We start from the raw sequence: 20424 nt of genomic DNA on the forward strand, positions 1-20424 counted from the left end.
TGAGGACACCAGAACTGCACACAGTACTTCAGGTGAGGTCTCACAAGAGCAGAGCAGAGGGTCAGGATCACCTCCTTCAACCTGCTGGTCACGCTCCTTTTAATGCAGCCCAGGATACGGTTGCTTTCTGGGCTGCAAGCGCACACTGAAGCCGGCTCGTGTTCATTTTCTCATCGACCAACACCCCCAAGTCCTTCTCTGCAGGGCTGCTCTGAATCTCTTCTCTGCCCAACCTGTAGCTGTGCCTGGGAATGCTCCGGCCCAGGTGTAGGACCTTGCACTTGTCCTGGTTAAACTTCATGAGGTTGGCATCAGCCCACCTCACAAGCGTGTCAAGGTCCCTCTGGATGGCATTCCTTCCCTCCAGGGTATCAACCAAACCACACAGCTTGGTGTCATCGGCAAACTTGCTGAGGGCACACTCAATCCCACTGTCCATGTCAGCGATGAAGATGTTGAACAAGACCGGTCCCAACACCGATCCCTGAGGGACACCACTCGTTACTGGTCACCAGCCGGACACTGAGCCATTGACCACAACTCTTTGCATGCTGCCATCCAGCCAGTTCTTTATCCACTGAGTGGTCCATCCATCAAATTGATGTCTCTCCAATTTAGAGACAAGGATGTCATGTGGGATAGTGTCAAACGCTTTACACAAGTCCAGGTAGATGCCATCAACTGCTCTACCCCTGTCCATCAGTTCTGTAGCCCCTTCATAGAAGGCCAAATATGATGGCCAGCAGCTTAGCAACTTCATTCGCCAGCTCCTTCAGGACCCGTGGATGGATTTCATCAGGACCCATGGACTTGTGCACGTTCAGATTTTTAAGACAGTCTTGAACCAGATCCTCTCTTACAGTGGGAGCAAGGTCTTCATTCTCACAGTCCCTGCATGTGCCTTCCAAGACTTGGGTGGTGCGGTCAGAGCCTTTGCCAGTGAAGACTGAGGCAAAGAAGTCATTCAGAACCTCAGCCTTCTCCAAATCCTGTGTAGCCAGCTCTCCCGAGAGCTTTTTTTATTTTGTTTTTTATTTGCTACGTACCTGTAGAGTCCCTTCCTGTTATCCTTAATACCCCTAGCCAAGTTTAATTCTAACTGGGCCTTAACTTTCCTAACCTTGTCCCTAGCTTCCCGGACAACATCTCCGTACTCTTCCCAGGCTGCCTTTCCTTTCTTCCACTTATTATAAGCCTCTTTTTTCATCTGAATTTTCCTCAGGAGCTGTATGGTTTGTGTTGGAAGGGACCTTTTAGCTCATCCACTTCCAGCACCCTGACATGGGCAGGGACACCTTCCACTAGAGCAGCTTGCTCCAAGCCCCTGTGTCCAACCTGCCCTTGAACACTGCCAGGGATGGGGCAGCCACAACTTCTCTGGGCAACCTGTGCCAGCGCCTCAGCACCCTCACAGCAAAGAGCTTCTGCCTCAGAGCTCATCTCAGTCTCCCCTCTGGCAGGTTAAAGCCATTCCCCTTGTTCTGTCCCTACAGGCCCTTGTCCAAAGCCCCTCTCCAGGTTTCTTATGGCCCCTTTACGCCCTGGAGCTGCTCTAAGGTCTCCCCTTCTGGAGCCTTCTCTTCTCCAGGCTGACCCAGCCCAGCTCTCTCAGCCTGGCTACAGAGCAGAGCTGCTCCATCCCTCACAGCATCTCTATGTCCTCCTCTGTACTTGCTCCAACAGCTCCATGTCCCTCTTATGTTGTTGCCCCAGAGCTGGAAGCAGGACTGCAGGTCTGCGGTCTCCCCAGAGCACAGCAGAGGGGGAGAATCCTCTCCCTCCACCTGATTTCATTATTTCATGTGAAACAGGCAAGATCAGGAAAAGCTTCCTCCTGACCTTAAGCTGCTGATGTTTACAGTGGAGTTGAAGACAACTCTCCAAAGCATTTGTCACAGCCCGTCCTTGGAGGCAGGCTGGAATAAGGACCAGTGCAAGCAGATAAACCTAACAGACATGCCAGGGACAGGACAGGGAGCCAGCCAAGGGTTTGACAGAGACCTATTGTTTCTCTAAACTGTTTTCAAGCTGAGCTTCAGGAAGGGTGGATGAACTAGCAAATTTAAAACAGCTATGGTGGGTAGATGTGTAACAGATACAGTATCTGTCAAGAATGAATAAGTCCTAGAGGGGAAATTAATCATTCTTCAGCTTTATCTACAATGAGGCAAATTTTGTATGTAGAACAGCTCAAGTTTATCCTGAAAAGTCCTGGTGGCAACAATTTGAAGTGTCACCCCTAATCAGAGAAAATACTAAATTTATATATGGAAATTATACTTTGTGTTGAATGATTGTGAGCTAAATCAAATTAATGTAAATGAACACTTACCTTCTGTCTTCTGTAGCATTGTGCAAATTACTTAATGTCCACATGAGACAACTCACTGCCTGTGTTCAATGTGCTAACTGAAACTACTCCCTGTTTCCTGTAGAGGTGCAACAGACACATTCCAGTTCTCTTCAAAGAATGTGGGGGATATAGCAGCCATCTGTGTCGGTCACTGCCCAAAAGATGGAAAGAAGTCATCTGCAAAAGCTGATGTCTTTTGGCACGTCCAAGAGATTATCATAACGGAGATGGAACTTTGCAACAAGTAAGTGCCTCTCATCTGCAAGAAGCTGCTCTAAAGTGGCATGGGGAAGCTCAGAAGCTCTGCATGTGTCCTCCTGAAGTATTTCAGACTTAAGCAATAGCAGAAGGTCTTACCAAATTTTAATCCCTTTCTGAAAGCCAAGGACAAGCTGATGTGTTGGGTACAGAATGTCCCTGCCTGACTTCCCTGTGTGATTTCTGAGTTGTTAGAGAAGGCATTTGTGTGTGCAGATAAATTTATAAACAAGTTGGCTTAGATGAATCTTGCAGCCATGACAAATTAATGTGTCAGCTTGTGGAAAATACTCACACTGACTGAAATTTAAGGGGTTTGTAGGATGCTCTGCCCAGACTGGTTTTTAAGTAACTCTTTAGGTAAGGCTTTTAGGTAAGTCTTGTGAAAAGAGCTCCTAGAAAAAGGATGAGAGTAATAGAAAAACTGAACTTTCAACTCAGAGTAGACAGGATGATATAATCCAAAAGGTCAGCCTGGATGAGGCTTGGAGCAACCTGGTTTATTAAAAGGTGTCCCTGCCCATGACAGGGGGCTAGAACTGGATGAGCTTAAAGGTCCTTTCCAGCCCAAACCATGCTATGATTCAAAAGGCAAATATAGAAGTTACAATCATGCAGCTAGGATACTCTGACTTAAACATGACTGAAATATACCATGGCCAAAAAATGAACATTTCTGAAGAGCCCTGAGCACATCAGGTCCTACTGGGTTTGGAAGGAGTGATATTTGTGACTCAGGGCACAGATAACACAGGGGTTATGCAGGAACCAGAGAAGGTTTCTATTGGCAGAGCAAACTGCTCTCCAGAGAAAATATCCATAATGTTAAGTGTAGATTTCTTTTCTTCTCTACGATATTTCCATGCTGCTAAAGAATTTAACTATAACAAGTTTGTTCCAACAGAGACAATTGAGTGTTTAAGAAAAAATCCTTGAAGGTTTTTTTTGGTTTTTTTTTTTTCAGAAGATAAGAGTCTCTCTAGCAAATTAATCAGCCAGTAGAAGAGCCACAGTAATATTTGCTGAATGAAAACTCAGTCAATTACATACTAAGACATGTTCTTTTCTTCTGGTGAAGAAAAACCTAGAATCCTTAAAGTTCATCTGTGCAATTGAATCTGTGCACTAAACTCCTTGGGAGCATGCTAAAACTCCTGAAACTGCATTTTGAAGGGGACAAAGATGTTCTTATGAAACCCCAGTGTTTTTAGAGTTGTTTTAAATTAAAGAGGGCAACCAGGAGATGCTGGTGAAGCCTGCAGCTTGTCATTGCAATGAAACAGGGCTCCAGCTCTACAGATATAGAACTTCACAGCAGTGTTTGCTCTGCAAACCATCCACTGGAGCAGATTGCACAGTGAGAGCAAGCTCTCACTTCAGGTATTCCCAATCCCAAGCACCAGCTCACCAAGTCAAGCCCAAAGACCAAACTAAAAGAGTTGTGAGATTGCTGCAGCAGTAATTTTAAGTTATAGTGGGATGTTTGCCTTTCAGTAGTAGAACTTAAAGTAGATCAGAAAAGGCAGTATTTAGAAGGTTTTCCTTGCACATCCAAGGGCTAGAAAAGTCATCTTTCTTTTCTTGCCCCTCAATGAAGACTTGCATGCTCTATTACAACTCCAAACCATGAGACATTACACTCCCCAGGAAATAAAGCTGCAGCTTCAGTCAGCCCCTCCACCCCCCCCCCCCCCCCCCCCAGTTTTTCTGTCTCTGAGCCTATATCTTTTCTCCCATGAGAATTTTTCATTCTACAAAGCTTCTTTCCAAAGAAATGAGTAGTTTACTTTGGCTGCGGAAAATGTCAAAGGCGTTGGAAGTGCTTAAGAAGCACATCACTGCTGGAATCGCAGTAACCCTTCCTCCAGGTGTTTATTTCACGCACACATACAGGGCAACTCATCTGCATTCCCTCCAAGAGGACCTGCTGCAGTTCAGGGAAGGCTGGCTATTGGAGGGGAAAAAACACTCACTTTGAAATGATCTGCATTGTTGGAAATTAAATACATCACTAAAAGCAGAGTGCTCCAGCCTCTGGCTGGGTTCCAGGTACACAGTGATTTATGGATGTGATGTGTGCTCACTGCACATCACCAGAGGCAGCACTGCAGAGCCAAGGGCTTTCAGAATCTGGTACTTTTGTTGCTCAATGCTTTTCTTTTTGCCTGATAAGGATGGGTTGGGTGATCTAGGTGAGGGAAGGGGAGGATTTAAACCTCTTCCTCCCCTTCTTTCCCATTCCCTTTTTCCTAGTTCCTTGCCCAACCTGAACCATACTATCAGTGAGGATAACTGCTGGTCTCCCTGCTCTCAGAGCAGCATCACTGGGCTGCTTTATCTGTGAGGCTAGTTGCTCATCCCACTTGAGTGGATCTGTAAATGGACATGCCATTGCACAGGAAAAAGAAGTGAGAGGTGCCCTACACCAACCCTCTCATGTGTCTGTGGCTGTTTATGGAGATGTTGGGTTTTCCAGCTGCAATGTTCAATCACAGCTGCTTTTCTACAGAGAAACTGTAGTGCTAGCACATGTATAGAAACAGCATATCATATACGCATATATATTAATACTGGGCAAGTTAGTAGCATACCCAATCTATACCACTTGCCCAGCACACTGAGCATGCAAACCATTAGCAAGCTATTCATTCTCTTTCATCAGATACTTTTTCAGGTGCAACGTGAAAATCCCTTTGTGTTACAAGAGACGGGACTACAAAGTCTTTGAGTGTGCCAAGGTCACTGAGAGCTTTGCCAGCAAAGCCAGGAGCCTGGTGCCGGTCAAATATGAGACCATCATCGTCACAGGATTTGAGAAAGGTGCAGGGACCAACGCCAACGTGTTCATCACCATCTTTGGGTTGAATGGGGACTCAGGGAAGCGGGCACTGAAGCACAAGCTCAGGAACCTCTTTGAGCGAGGCAAAACCAACAGGTTTTACCTGGAAACGCTGGACATGGGGGAGCTCAAGAAAGTCCGGATTGAGCACGACAACAGCGGCCTGGCGCCGGGCTGGCTGGTGGAGCGGGTGGAGATCACCAATTCGGCAACTGGTGTGACCACCATATTTCCCTGCGGGAAGTGGCTGGATGAAAATCGTGGTGATGGGTTAATCTGGAGGGAGCTTTTCCCTCGGTATTGAGGGTACTGATGCTGCAGGAGGGCTTCAGTTCCTCTTTTTCTCATTATTCTCTTTTATATTGCATTTTACTTTTAAAACACTGCCTTTTATATTGAGAGATTTGCTTTCTGGGTTAGCATTTTGTAAAAATGATACTGCTTTTTTTAAAGAGCTTGTAAAAGTGTGAATGAAATAAGTACATTTCTGGCTTATTTACAATTAAAAACTTCAACCAGCAGAGTCATTAACTATCTTTTAGCAGCTCAGTTGCCATCTTCTGCTTTCAGTACTTTGCCAGGGCTGGGAAAGCCCACTGGCTGTCCTCTTAGGTGAGTGAAGAGGATAAGAGAATTGAGCCAACATATTTCACGGAATCACAGCATCATTAATGTTGGAAGGGACTTCTGGAGATCATCTCTCTGGAGATCACCCAGTCCAAGCCCCCTGCCAAGGCAGGGCCATCAAAAGCATGTTGCACAGGAACGCATTCAGGTGGGTTTTGAATACCTGCAGCTTGAAGATCCCAGTTTTTTCCCACTTCTTTGTCAGAACTGCATGTCCATCCACATGCCTTCCTATATCGGAAGCAATGGATACAGCGGGGCTTTCTGCAGGAGGTTTGCAAGGGCCCATTATCTACCCAGCTGGCCCTCAGTGGGTGGGATCTGGGTCAGGTTTTCCACCCATGTGCTTTTCCCCTCAAACCAGGGTCTGCCCAGAGCTGAGATCTACAGTTACAGCAGGATAGCAAAAGACCTACTGGATAATCAATTCCACTCCAAGGAAGCTGTACTAACTATATTCAAAGCTGTCTCAGGAAAATTTATTCTATGTGGCCTGAATACCAACTCTAATTCAGAGCAGCTGCCATTCATTTCGATTTTTACTTCTAATAAGGATAGCTATTTTAATTTTCTGTAGTGGAGAAGGGATTTCTCAGCCACAATAAAGGCCAGTGTTCGTGTAGAGCTCTCCCCAGCTCTACACATACCAACAGGAAAAGTTGTTCATAGATCATTACTCCTGGTGCCCCATCTCCTGCCCCAGGGAGCAAAGTCGCAGGACACATCCTTTGGAGGAGAAAAGAAGGTATCTGAGCCGCCATGGAGACTTTCAAGATCAGTCTGGATACGGTTCTGGCCAACCTGATGTAGTTGAAGATGCCCCTGCTCATTACAGAGGGGTTGGACTAGGATGATCTTTGAAGGTCCCTTCCAACCCATACTATCCTATGATTCTGAGAAGGAGACCTTCCCCCTGGCCCACCCATGTTCTAGGAGAGGTCATTCCCCTTCCCAGAAGCTGGTTTTAAACAAGCACTTTGTGTGAATGGGGATCAAATGGGTCAAGAATGGGTTAAACTCACTGAGTCCACCCACCTTCTCCATCAGTCTCTGGGCTGGGAAGAATGCTCCACCAGGTCATCACCTGGATGTGTCTGACCACAAGGCAGGACTGTCCCAGTGCTCAGTCCCTGCCTGGTCATGGGCAAAGGAGGCCTCAGAAAAGGTTAGTGATGCTGAGACAGTATTTAGGGGCATATTGCAGGTACTGTTGATATTGCTCCTGGATATAAAGCTGTTGCATCCCACCAAAGCCCCACCAGGGAAGTACTGCATCTTTATTTTAAGCAGCAGGCACCACCAAAGAGACTTGAGCTGTCTGTGCCAGCTCACAAATAACAGCTCAGACTAATTTGTTTTAGAAACCTTTAAAGTAACTGATGGTTTTGGAGCAGAGCAAGTTGCTTAAATGAGCCCAGTAATCAGCCTCATCAATGATCAACTACTTGCTGATGGGAATAATAACACCAGCAGTGTTAACTGTATAGAATACAGAATATTGGCTGTATTCTCCCCTATCACTACAGAGTGGTGATACCAAGCTCTGAGCAAGGACCAAGATGAGGAGCTGGGAGCTTACAGGAGGTGGAGAACAGACCCCTAAAGGTGGATGCTGGGGTTGACAGGCATGTCGTATCCCTGGGACTTTGCTGGGGCTCAGGCTGCCCAAAGTCTGGAGCATTTGCTTTTGCTGTGCTTCTGCAATGTTATTGCAAAGCAGTGGTTCCCTGATGTGTGTTTTGAAACAGAAAACTGTCAGGCTTTTGATCTCTCTGCTTTCCCTCCCACCCCAGCCTACCAGGGCTATGAAAAAAACATCCCTTTCAGTACAATTGTCCCATTTTTAGACAAGTGTGTGCTGCAGTGAAACAGGAGGTTTTTTTCTCATTGAAATACTGTAGTCCCAGCACTTCCAGTTGGCTCCAGTCAGCACCAGCTTGGTATGGGAGATGCCAGAGATGCTGGTTTTACAATATTGCTGCATCGCAGCAGTTTAACCCCTGCCAATCCCTGGGCAAATTCCCTGTGAGGCACATGGGACCTGTACTATTGCATGCTTCCAGCCCTTGGGAGTGGCAAGGCAGCTCGTGATCCACACGCTACCCCTGCATGGGGCAAGGAGGAGAGAGGAATCCTGATTGTGCATATGAGATGTGCTCACATCTGGTAACAATCACATGTAGCAAGTAGCTACAGCCATGGACTGAAGTTCTGTGGCTCCTTCATCCATTGATTCCTGCAGGAATGAACAGCTCTGGGGTCTCTAAGCCACAGCATAGGTGAGAGATGGGCTTGCATATACCTTGGTTGCCATCAAACCACCTACCATCCCCGGATGGGGTTGTTCAACAACTGTGCTCGGCTGTGCTGAGCTCCAGGCAATGCTGACCTAAGGAGGACCAAGGGGCAGTTTGCTGATACAGGGGTCAGTAATCTCACTGCCTCACAGGAAGGCAATGTTGGCAAAGCATGAAAAATCTCTGCTTTGTTCTCCTAAAGGCCTCAAAAATGCCCTTTGTTTGTGCAACACTCAACTCCACCCTTGCTTAGGGGAGTCGTTCTGCTGCTACAACAACTAATGCTACAAAAGTAATAAGGAGAGAGCACAGTTTTTCCAAGGGATGGATTTACATTAAGCTGCTAAAACCAGCACGTTCTTGGCCAAGTGGAGAACTGGGGAGGAGAGAAGCCAAAGTTATGTAGTGCTGTGCCTTTTGCAGGGCTCAGGCAATCTCTGCCTACCGGGGCAGAGCATCCCAAAGCTGTATATTGAACAGGTGCACAGATCCTTTTCCTCCCAGCACCCTCTGCCATTATGTTTTGCTCTTTATTTCTTAATTGGTGTGGTTTTAATGCAAATGTCTTCATCCGAAAAACAGAAATGGAGATGAAAAGCAAGATCAAAAGACAAGGACGGTGGCACTTTGCAGGAGGCTGCAAAACCAGACTATCCCATCGCCCCTGTGGTCCCCATTAGTTTTGGGAAACTGATGAAGACTTGGGTTTACAAAAGAACTTGGGTGTTGCTGGTGAAAAGTATAATCAAAGAGTCCTTTGCAGTGCTGGGTGCTAAGAGGGACTGGTTGTCTCTTGCTGCAGGACACAGAGGATTATTTGAAAATATCTATAAAATAGTTGTGAAACATTTTTGATAGTGTCACATACCTATAGCAACTTAACATACACAAAGGAGAATAACTGAGGGCTGTGAAGCATACATCTTATAATTTCTCTATTATAGAATCATAGAATCCCAGACTGCTTTGGGTTGGAAGGGAGCTTAAGTCTCATTCAGTTCCAAACCCCTGCCACGGGCAGAAACATCTTCCACTAGAGCAGCTTGCTCCAAGCCCCTGTGTCCAACCTGCCCTTGAACACTGCCAGGGATGGGGCAGCCACAGCTTCTCTGGGCACCCTGTGCCAGCGCCTCAGCACCCTCACAGGGAAGAGCTTCTGCCCATCTCAGTCTCCCCTCTGGCAGGTTAAAGCCACTGCCCCTTGTTCTGTCCCTACAGGCCCTTGTCCAAAACCCCTCTCTGGGTTTCTTATGGCCCCTTTAGGCACTGGAGCTGCTCTCAGGTCTCCCCTTCAGGAGCCTTCTCTTCTCCAGGCTGCCCCAGCCCAGCTCTCTCAGCCTGGCTCCGGAGCAGAGCTGCTCCAGCCCTCGCAGCATTTCCATGGCCTCCTCTGGACTCACTCTGACAGCTCCATGTCCTTCTTGTGCTGTTGCCACAGAGCTGGACACAAGACTGCAGGTCTGGGGTATCCACAGAGCATAGCACAGGGGGGGAATCCCCTCCCTTGACCTGCTGCTCACTCTCTGGATTTCAACATAGAAAAAAGCTTCATTTTAACCAACACCAACATCAACAGAACATTTACTGATGGGGTTTTACAGCTCTGAGCTGCAATATGTGGGCCAGCTGAGGACTTAGATACTACAAAACCAAACGAGGGCTAAGCTTCCCAACCTCCGGCAGCTGCTGCACAAGCAGATGCTTGCAATGAATAAAGACATTGCATCTTGGCCTGTGCTGTTCTACCTTAATGGGCACAATCCCTATCCCTCCTCTCACAGCCACCAGTTGCTGCTTGCTGCGCTCCCATGGGCTGGTATCAGATTGTGGCAGTGTGTTTGCTTTGAAGCAAAACCAATTGCCATCTTCAGCAACTCTCTCAAAGCCGTTACCCTTTCAAAGGACATCAGCAAGGTCTTAGTGGGTCACCAAGATCTTCCTCAGCTGGACCAGGAGGCCATTTTTAACCTGTTTTCTGTTGTCTGAATTTATAAAAGCTTCCTATAGTGGGAGCTTTGCATTGCCTGAATATGATGCATCCCTTATGCAGCCTGGATTCTGGAGAAGCTGGAAATTCCCTTCAGCTACAAGAATGAAATCTCTACGATCAGCAGCCGCCTGTCTCCAAAGCTAGTTTGTTTAATCACATAGTCAAAGCTGGGGACTTGTCTCAGCCTTTCTACATGAAACACATGAGGGGGAACAGCTGAATAGAAAGTGGGTGGGAGCAGAGACTCTCATCATTCATTGTCTAAAGAAATAAAAGTGCAAGAGGACCTACGAAATGAGCTGTGCTGGATGCATAACTGGATGTGTGGCCCACTGGATTCAGGCAACAAAAGAATTGAAAACAATCTCAAATATATCTGTATTCATTAGGAGGATTTTTTTTTTCCCCTCTTCCGATAAGTTTGTCTTTCCTTAGTTATTAAAGAGGAGACCCATGAGGTGGGAGATGCTTCTCCACTGGAATGATGGAGGACCAGACGTTATCACTCAGGACATGATGGAGACAACCTACAGGCACCATTGAATGTGTTTAGAGGAGAAATCTCTCTTTAACAGGCAATTTCCAGACTGGTTTTGGAAAGTAATTTTGGCACCTAATCACAAAACTTGTACCACAGAACATCACGCATGGTGGCATGCCCAGTGTGTAGAGCCTCACCTCGCCTCTGCCATGGAGCTCAAACTCCAACAGCCTCTGTAAACTAGCTGGGCAGAGTGTTTTATACCCCATCAGTGTCTTTTTTACACATCAAAGTCCAAAGGCATAAACAGTGAAAGAAGAATTTACTTGAACCCAAAGAAACAAGAAGAGAGCATTGAATAAAGACCAAGCAATTCTCCCCGGCAGGTGACTTCTGTGTGGCACTGGTATATAGTTAGCAATGCAGTTTGTTTTATTAGTTATAAATAAAGTACAAAAAATCCACCAAAAGTGAATCTAAGCATTTACACAATTTCTAATGTCTTTTCATTTCTTCAATGCACTATTGCTTTAATATTAATAATAAATATTTTTCTAGCTTTCTTCTATAAAATAGTCTATGTAGGAAAATGTTGCACAGCACAACAGAACAGCAGTAGGAGTACAAAAATGTGGGTGATCCTTTCACCTGCCCAGGTCATTGGAGGAGAAGATTTTTGTTCGCTCACTCCTTGTTTCACTTACTCTTTTGCAGCGTCTTTGCTGTAGGGGGGGAACGACGAATCCCCCATCCCCGCACAGCTCAGAACTGCAGCTACAGGCTACAGGGGAGAGTGTTAGAGAGCAGCAAGGAAAAAAACACAGACAGGTTTTAAACCCAGGGTAAGGCAAAGTCAACAAAGCAGAGCAGCATCCTGAAGGGACAGAGAGAAAGAAAATCAAGGTACAGTCATTCTGTGCCTTTCTAACCCAAAAGAGAACTGCATCCAAAGCCTTTGTGGAGGGGGGCACGGTTACTGGCTGAGCACATGCATTGATCCCAATGTCTATTCATAGATGGCTGAGCATCTGCAGTGACTGAGAGTGGTTATGGCTTAAAGCTAAAAATATTATCAAAGGTGCTCTAAAACCTCTTGCAAATCTTGAGCACTTGATATTCATGAGCCTTTTAGGAAAAGGCAGTTCACTGCGAGAGTGGTGAGGCTGTGGCTATGGCTGGGAATGGGGATGGAAATGGGGATGGAAATGGAGATGCTTGGCCACGGCTGCAGGAGCAGCACAACAGCTTGGGGCTTCCCCACTTCCCCACTCTCTGGGTACAGAAGGGTTCCAGTGGAGGTCCCAGGTTGAGAGTAGATTAAAAAGCTCTGAGGTTTCCCTCTTAACAAAGGGGGTGAAATTAACTGGTCAAGACAATCAGCACTGAGGCCTTCTGCCCCATGGCTGTTTTGCAGCTGGGTGATAGTGAATACTCATGGCAGACATTACAAAGGGATGCTGAATTACTCTCACATCCATCCCAGCCCCTCTCAGCTAGACCAGTGGTTAACCGGTAAAAGTTGCAATGAATCCCTCAGTTTTGTTGCCTCCAAGCTCAGGCTCAGCCGATTGCCTCCTCCATCCCCTCCTCAGCTCCCATGAGGCACACATGCATGCGTGAACAGAGGGTGAAAAGAACCAAACCAAGCACACATAGGCACAAAAATCTACACAGAGCCACCATGCCTAGGCTTCCTTTCTTAGATTTTGAGCAATTTGAAGGGACTTCCACTAAATGCATGCATTGCCTGAAGCACAGCTTCATACCAGGTGTTGTTGCAGGGTAACATGCAGAAAGAGCAGGATCATCGCCAGCAGTGTTAGGGGATGGGGTGGTAGCAAGAATTGACTGAAATGTTTTGGTTTTGCAGAGTGTCCTTAATCACCTTCAATGCACAAGGACACAAGTGAAAGGATCACCAGAGTTTGATTATGAGTGCAAATAATATTCATATATATGTGCTAAACACAGTCACTATATTGCAGTTTTCCACTATGTCACAGCATACAGAATCAAAGGTTTGCATTTTTATGGAATGTATCCAAGGTAACAGCACCACAGTAATACAGTTTGTAATCACACACCCTGATTTTTTTATATTTTTTAATTTTTTTTGTGACAAGATAAGCATTACCCCCCACATCCCATGTTTAACTTTTTATTTTTAAAGTACCGACGCATGCAAAGCATTCCATTCCCAGAAACAATGCAAAAATGAGGTAATAGGAGTAATAAAAAAAATTAGTATTAATTTCTAAATAAATAAATTATAATTAAAAATGCAAAAAAAAACTATAAAAATAATTAAATAAGAACCCACAATATCTACAAGTTAGTCATAAATTATGATTGTTAAATATAAGGCATTTAAGCTCACAAAACCCTGTAAACTATCGATGTTTTGTTTCTAGATATTTGTCATTGTTCGTCTCGTTTCACTGTTTAAACTCACCCCATTAATCTCAACCTACACGTAAATAATTATTTCAAACGCAAAGGAACCTGACACACCGATGCAAGTCCAGACGCTGTAAGCTCGCACGCACCTTGGGATCAATCACTCACACGAGACCATGGGAGTTTGGTGCTTTTCTTCACCAAAGGGTACTTTTTTTTTAAGTTTGTTTGTTTATTTATCTATTTTTTTTAAAAACTGTGCTTGTTCATTAGGCAAATAGTAATACTTTCGCATAGGCTTTAAGAAAACACACGGTTCGGAAGCGGCCCTTGTTCCCTCCCTGCATGGCCAGGGTCTAAATCACCCTGTTCCTCTCCCTGCTTCATCCCCAGCTCACGCCTAGATAGACCAGGCAGGCTTACAGTGTATTTTACTAGCAAAGCCTTGCTTTGCTTGTCCACATTATTAGTAATATTAATATTATTTTTAAGGCTGCTTCAATCTGCTGCTGCTGGAGCAAGCCCCATAGGTATCAATGGACCACTCCTTGACCCATGGACATCAGGTCTGGGACTACCACATCTCCCAGGAAGCCATCACTTGCACTGGGTGACAAATAGATCATAGAATTATAGAATGTTTGGGTTGGAAGGAACCTTTAAAGTTCATCTAGTCCAACCACCCTGCAATGAGCAGGGACACCTTCAACTGAGATGGCTCAGAGCACCATCAAACCTGACTTGAATGTTTCTAGGGATGGACACCTACCACCTCTCTGGGCAACTTGTGCCACTGTTTCACCACCCTCACTGTAACCCATTATGTCTTCCTCATATGTCACTATTTGTCCCCCTGTCCACTCCCTCTTACCTACATGGGCACAGCAAAAGAAAGGCTCCTCCATCCTCGCACCCACAGGGCTCCCCTCTTTTTCTCCTCCCTCTAGTTGGGATAACAAATAATCTCTGGGGTGCCTCTGAGGCTGGTGTTTTCCAACTACAGCTCATGGGACTTTCTCAATCTCTCAGATAGATAGTAATTTATCATTGTTTCTACTTGGAAAGCATCGCTTGGCTCCAGTGAAATGGATGCTTGGGGGAGCCAGAAATCACTAGCGCCACATCAGCATTTTCAATATGTAATTTTCCCAGCTAATTCCCTTTTCTCCTCCACTTTTCTCTCTTTTCCTCCCCTAGTATACAAAGATAATAATAAAAAAGATTTAAAGAACAAAGGGAAAAATGTGTTTATGGTGTGAATGTTGGTTCTCCAGAGGGTTTTCAGCTCGGTCCCTGTGATTGGCAAGCTGAGGTCTTTATGTCAAAAAGACTGAGCTTGGATTGCAACAGCTCAGTCTTTGGAGACAGAATCCTCCTAATTCTGTTTTGAGTGTTAATGCAATTAAGTTTAATTCTATCAAACAATGAATTCTCTGTATGGATATGGCCTGAAACGCATACACAAACGCACATGGGTGCAGGTACATAAGCTCTGAGGCAGGGTCACAAGCCAGCCCCTCCAAAAAGTGTCAAAACCTCCTTCCAACCTGCCTCCCTTTTCCATGCAGAAATGCTCATGGCCTCAACAGTGCCTTGTGAGCATTCATTTTAATCCCATCCTATTATCAGAGATGCTTTTGCATGCGAGAGGAGTCAGCATTGTACATCTCTAAACACCTCTCTGTCATTACTATGCTCCAAAGCACAGCTGTAGGCACAGACTCCAGTAACTATCATTTTGGATGGATGATGAAGCCAACCAGCCTCACAGCTCACATCATAAAGCAACATAGATAATGACAATCATGAAGACACCCCTTTCTTGAATTTCAATATGGCAAGCTACTTCATTAAGATAAAAAGTGAAGAAACATCTACTCCAATATTGCACCCCTACAGAAAGTGTCCAGCATCAGCAGATAAGCAGGAATGAAGCTTCTCCCTATTGCTTCATCAATTTTATTCCAAATTTTAGTTGGTTTTTTTTAAGCTTCTCTAAATTTGGGACACACTGTAAACACAGGGAAAGGAAGCACATGCGGCTGAGGCAAAGAGCACAACCCTTCTGACTGTAAACAGGATTTTGCTTTTTCGCCTCTTCCCCACTCACAAAGGGTGGGAAAGGTTGACCTTTTTCATCCCCCTCTGCAATGTATTAATCAGGCACCAAAATAAGGAATCTATGAAAAAATATTTGGTGCAAATCAGCTAACAGCAACATGTCCACCACAAGATGAGTAGGGCATCAAACACAACATTTCTCAAGCTAACATGCTCCAGCTGCCATCCATAGAAATAGCTAAAAGACCCCTAACATGTTTCTACATATTCGAGAGGTATATATACAATCCTCATGAAATGCAGGATTGACAGGCCAGACTACCACAACTAGTTCCTTCATGTTCAACACTAAATCTTCTGCAGCACGGGGTCTCTGAGCTCCGGGAATGCCAGCTCCCTTTTACTGGGCCCGTATCCTGCGTATGTGCAATATCTCCTACCGCTAGATATTGTACTGCCACCTCCTCCACCTCCTCCTCACTAACGTGCCTGCAGACTTTTCTTCTCAATCAAATGGCTCAGAAGGCAAAAAATTTGCTGCAAGGGTTTATGGCCATACGACCTGGTAAGGAAAATGGTGTATCCAGCCAGTCCTTTCAGCTGTCCGAGCCAAGCTGTGTTTCAATGTCCACCCTGCAGATCGGGCACTTCTTGCTGGTGGCCAGCCACTGGTCCACGCACACTTGGTGGAAGAGATGCATGCAGGGCAACCGCCTGCAGAGAGAGAGGTACCACACTATTAAGACAGGAAGAGGTCCAGGGGAACAAGAAGAGCTAGAAAGCAACAGTGGATGCTTCAAACACCAGTGCTACAGCCTTCCCCAGCAATGCCAGCTCACATAGGGTACTAAGTCAGAGATGGTGTCCTTCTTGGCTAAAAGCCTTTTAGAAAAGCCCACACTCTCCTAACTTGCATTATTCTGGTCATTAGTTACCCCAGCTGCTGCTTTTTTTAACCATTCAGGAGCACTAGGTTTCACTGCAAAGCCTCTTGGGTTTTCACCATTGAGGCTCATTAGCAGTGGGGTGGGTCCCCGTGTGGGTGTCTGGTGTAGGGAATGTAGCTGCTTTTCACCTATGTTACATTAATCATCAGTTTGTTCACTGTCCTGAGTCAGAGGGACCCTGAACCACAAGGACCCACAGCAAGGGGATCAGGGTTGTTCTTGATGGTTTAAGGCAATTAAAAGGTGAGAAGCAGGATCAGGTAGTGTAGCTGCACTGCAGCTCCTTCAGACATGGCAGCTCAGCTCCTTGAAATTGCTTGTCAGCATTCTCTGTCACAGGCAGAGATTTGACCCAGCTGAGAGCCTGGAGATGTTTGTGAGGCTTTGTTGTTGGCACAGAACAGCTTCTAAACAGCATTTGTTTTCCCAGACCCTGCAACAGCCCAAATGAGTTTGTCAGGACAAGAACAGGGACAACCCAACCAGCACACATCAGCCCTAATCCCAATAAACACAACTCAGATGGCACAGGAAGGCAGAAGAGCAGATGGAAAGATGGTACCTCACATCTTCTCCATCTTCAAGCATGGACAGACAGATTGTGCATTTCTCGTCAGTGTCCGACTCCTCTCCATCCTCTTGCCCAGCTTTGCCCTCCTGTGGTCTTCTCTGAAGACAAGGTTAAAAACATAACCAACAAATTGGTTAGGACTTGACTTTCTAATGCTCTCCCAAGCCTGGGCAGTTGCACAAAGGTAAATAATAAGAGCTTCATCTACCAGCCAGATCCTCCAGTTTGAGGAAACCAAAGCGGCCAGTGAGGGGAGGATGCTACTGACGTGCTGGTCATTGGCACATCTCTTCCTGGGGCCAGTAACAATGGGACTGGTGGTAGTGTCCCACAGAGCAGCCTGACCTCTGCTGCCCTAACACAGTCCCCCAACCTCCTCACAGTGAAGTTGGCCCAACATCTCCTTTGCTGGAGGCTTCTCCTGGAGAACCCAAAGCACATGGGGCCACCACTGTCAAGAAGGGCAACCACTGTGCCCCATGACAGCTTAGCCACTGGCCCAGCCACATGCTGTACCATGGGGCAGCACTTAGCCAGTCAGCTCTCCCTTTTTCTTTTCCAAACACACATCCATTGCTACTACTATAATTCTTCTGGATCCACTGGAGATGCACCCAGAGATGAGCACAGCAGGAGTCAACTCACTTCATATGTGGGCAATACGACACCTCTACTTCTAACTGCCCAGCTACAAATTACTAACATGTAAAATTTGTACCCAAGCAAGAATTTTGCCCATTTTCTACTCACCACAACCCAAAAACATGGCACCATCTCCTTGCAGGAAAGAGATCAGCTCCAACAGAGGAGGTACCCCTCACAAAGGGAGGGGAGGCTCACACGATATCAAAGCACCAATTCTGGATTTTACATGCCTCACCCATTTTGGGAAATATTTTGATTGATGGCCACCAGTTTGACAACCTGAGGATTGCGACCCACCAAAGACCTTCCTTCTGTCTGCTCTGTGTGCACAGCACTTGTACAACTGAGAGGGGCTGTCGCCCTTGCTGTGGTTTGGGGCTCTCACCTTCTTGTACTTGTGGGGGAAAGTGAACCTCTCGATGGTGTTCTGGACAGCACCACGGCTCACACTGCCCAGCCTGTCCTCCAGCTGCAGCAGCTCCTATGGCACAGCAACAGCAGCACAGCAGCATCAGCATTGATCCCAGGCACGAGGTCCCACCAACCCCCCATACCTGCTGGTGACCAAGGCTCCCTGCTGCCCTTTCCTTCACAGAAATGTTCATCAACCCCAAAGCAGTCACACTAAAATGATGGATCTGAGCTTTGGTATTTGGGCTAATAACTAAAGATTCAAGGCAAAGAGCAAGATATCCAGCAATTCAGAAATTAGGGTGGAATTTGAGTTCTGTTGGGAAACAAAACCATGCAGAACTGAAGCATTTTCATAGAATCCAAGAACTGTTTGTGTTGGAAGGGAGCTTAAAGCTCATTCACTCCAAACCCCTGCCATGGGCAGGGACCCCTTCCACTAGAGCAGCTTGCTCCAAGCCCCTGTGTCCAACCTGGTCTTGAACACTGCCAGGGATGGGGCAGCCACAGCTTCTCTGGGCACCCTGTGCCAGCGCCTCAGCACCCTCACAGCAAAGAGCTTCTGCCTCAGAGCTCATCTCAGTCTCCCCTCTGGCAGGTTAAAGCCATTCCCCTTGTTCTGTCCCTACAGGCCCTTGTCCAAAGCCCCTCTCCAGGTTTCCTGTAGCATCCTTAGGCACTGGAAGCTGCTCTAAGGTCTCCCTGGAGCCTTCTTTTCTTTGTTGACAGACATGGAGAGAGTCAGTCAACCTCAGCCAGATGCAGGCACTTTGGAGTAAACCAGCTTTTACCAGACCCACTCAAACATTGCTTCCCAGCTATTACTAAAATTGCTGTAAGACTCAGTGCAACTGCCATGCCACAAAACACGAGTTTATGCCAGAGCTTGCATATATTCTCAGCATTAAAAGTTAAATGATAATTCCAGCCCCTGAGATGATACATACTTCATAGCTCTCCCTCACAGCTGATGTGTGCCTGCTTGGGTTCAGTCCCTGAAGAGCAAGTAGCTGCAGCTGAGGATAAGGGTAATTTCTGATTTCATGAACAACCTGCGAGAAGCAAGGGAGAAGAATAAAGCCGCCTGTACTGCACATTGAAATCCCTTGTGTACCTTGACTTAAATCAAGTGCCTTGAAAATCTAAAACAAAAGAGCAGACTGGCACCTTTCCCCAGTGGAAGCATAGTCATAACACAAAAAAAAAAAAAAGAGGTTTTATTAAAAAGATCTCCTATAAATGATAACTAAGAACATGCATTTCTTCCGAATAAACTGTTACAATGTTCCTGTTGCGTTCATAACATTGCAGCACCAAACTCTAAACATGGATCAGCTGCAAAGGGGATTTTATTTTATTTAGTTTTAAATGGGTGGATTTCTTTCTGTCCACATTTTGATTTTTTTAAGTGTCACTGTAGTACACAGGTGTCAGGATCTAACTATGGGGACAAGTTAAAAACACCTTGGTAGGTTTTCTGAAGATGCTTTCAGGCCTAGAAGTGCTTGGCATGACTCAACTCCAAACACGGCACCCTGCTAGCAGAAGGGCCAGCAAATGACCCCAGTCAGCCTATCTTCTCATCAAATCCCACCTCCACCTGTGATAAACCTCTACAGATGGCATCAAGGCTGATGTAGTGAGAAAAGACATGACAAGGAATGATCTTCTGAGCCTAGGGAAAGGATCACTTATCACCAATCTTTATTCATACACAGATGCGGGAGACCGTAGTTTGTTCCAGTGTTAATAATACTATTAATAATAACTGCTGAGTCTCTCACATGCTGCTCAGGTTTTGCAGACCAGTTTGTGAGCATGGTGCTGCATGTGTTTGATCAAACATTTTCAGAGCAGCTGAGCTTTTCTTTCCTTTCTCTAATCCAGAGTGCAATGATGCAACATTATCCTTTCAGACACTCCCTCCCACGGCCGGAGATAAGTGGGATTCACAGAAGACAGGTGATAGAAAGATAGCAGCCTTTATTTTGACTGCCTTCTGGCAGACAATGCATAAAACATTTCTTGGTAAAAACGTCTCACTTACCATCTGTGTTGAGGATGTGCTTCTGGGGAAGTGGTGCATCCGAGGTGTAGCTAAGTAATGCTGATAGGGCTGAGGGACCGGACGGACCTGGAACTGGGTGTGAGTCAGTCCCGCATCGACACTGAGGTCCCTGTGGACACGAGGGTGAGGATATGGATTTTAGATTGGAGATTAGGAACGGGTACTTCACCAGAGGATGGTCAGGCATTGGAACAGGCTGCCCAAGGCAGTAGTGAAGTCACCATCCCTGGAAGCATTCATACACCATGTAGATGAGGCCCTTAGTGACGTGGTTTAGTGGTGGCCTTGGCAGTGCTGGCATAATGGTTGGACTGGATGAACTTAAAGGTCTTTTCCAACCTAGTTTATTAAATGATTCTATATTCCTATGGCTTTGACTGCATGGTTGTATTGCATGGCTTATACCAAGTCAGGTAATGCTCAAGGGCAACCTCCACTGGTGGGATCTGGGTTGCTGTGGATTCCTCAACACTGGGTGA

The 20424-nt window shown here is 46.0% G+C and overlaps 2 protein-coding genes across 4 annotated transcripts in view; one reads left to right on the plus strand and one right to left on the minus strand.

Annotated features, from left to right (window-relative positions):
• The window catches only part of LOXHD1 (lipoxygenase homology PLAT domains 1), a 170595-nt gene extending 164667 nt beyond the window's left edge, over nucleotides 1-5928 (plus strand). Inside the window, exons 40-41 of one of the 2 annotated variants that reach the window (XM_062611784.1) lie at nucleotides 2436-2597; nucleotides 5274-5916. In XM_062611784.1, coding sequence (XP_062467768.1) covers nucleotides 2436-2597; nucleotides 5274-5754 — 643 coding nt within the window. In that variant the 3' untranslated portion in view covers nucleotides 5755-5916. Of the gene's footprint in view, nucleotides 1-2435; nucleotides 2598-5273 lie in introns of both variants that reach the window. The other variant, XM_062611783.1, reaches the window with a different exon arrangement.
• Nucleotides 5929-11179: 5251 nt separating this feature from the next.
• Nucleotides 11180-20424, minus strand: part of ARK2C (arkadia (RNF111) C-terminal like ring finger ubiquitin ligase 2C) — a 53184-nt gene continuing 43939 nt past the window's right edge. The window contains exons 4-8 of one of the 2 annotated variants that reach the window (XM_062611777.1): nucleotides 19925-20054; nucleotides 18825-18929; nucleotides 17852-17947; nucleotides 16813-16919; nucleotides 11180-16017 (exon numbers count right to left, since the gene is read on the minus strand). In XM_062611777.1, the coding sequence (XP_062467761.1) occupies nucleotides 15900-16017; nucleotides 16813-16919; nucleotides 17852-17947; nucleotides 18825-18929; nucleotides 19925-20054 (556 nt within the window). In that variant the 3' untranslated portion in view covers nucleotides 11180-15899. The remainder of the gene's footprint in view (nucleotides 16018-16812; nucleotides 16920-17851; nucleotides 17948-18824; nucleotides 18930-19924; nucleotides 20055-20424) is intronic. The other variant, XM_062611778.1, reaches the window with a different exon arrangement.

The sequence above is a fragment of the Pezoporus occidentalis genome, unplaced genomic scaffold (genome assembly GCF_034315485.1).
Source record: "Pezoporus occidentalis ecotype Australia unplaced genomic scaffold, CSIRO_AGI_Poc_V1 ctg157, whole genome shotgun sequence".
NCBI lineage: Eukaryota > Metazoa > Chordata > Aves > Psittaciformes > Psittacidae > Pezoporus > Pezoporus occidentalis.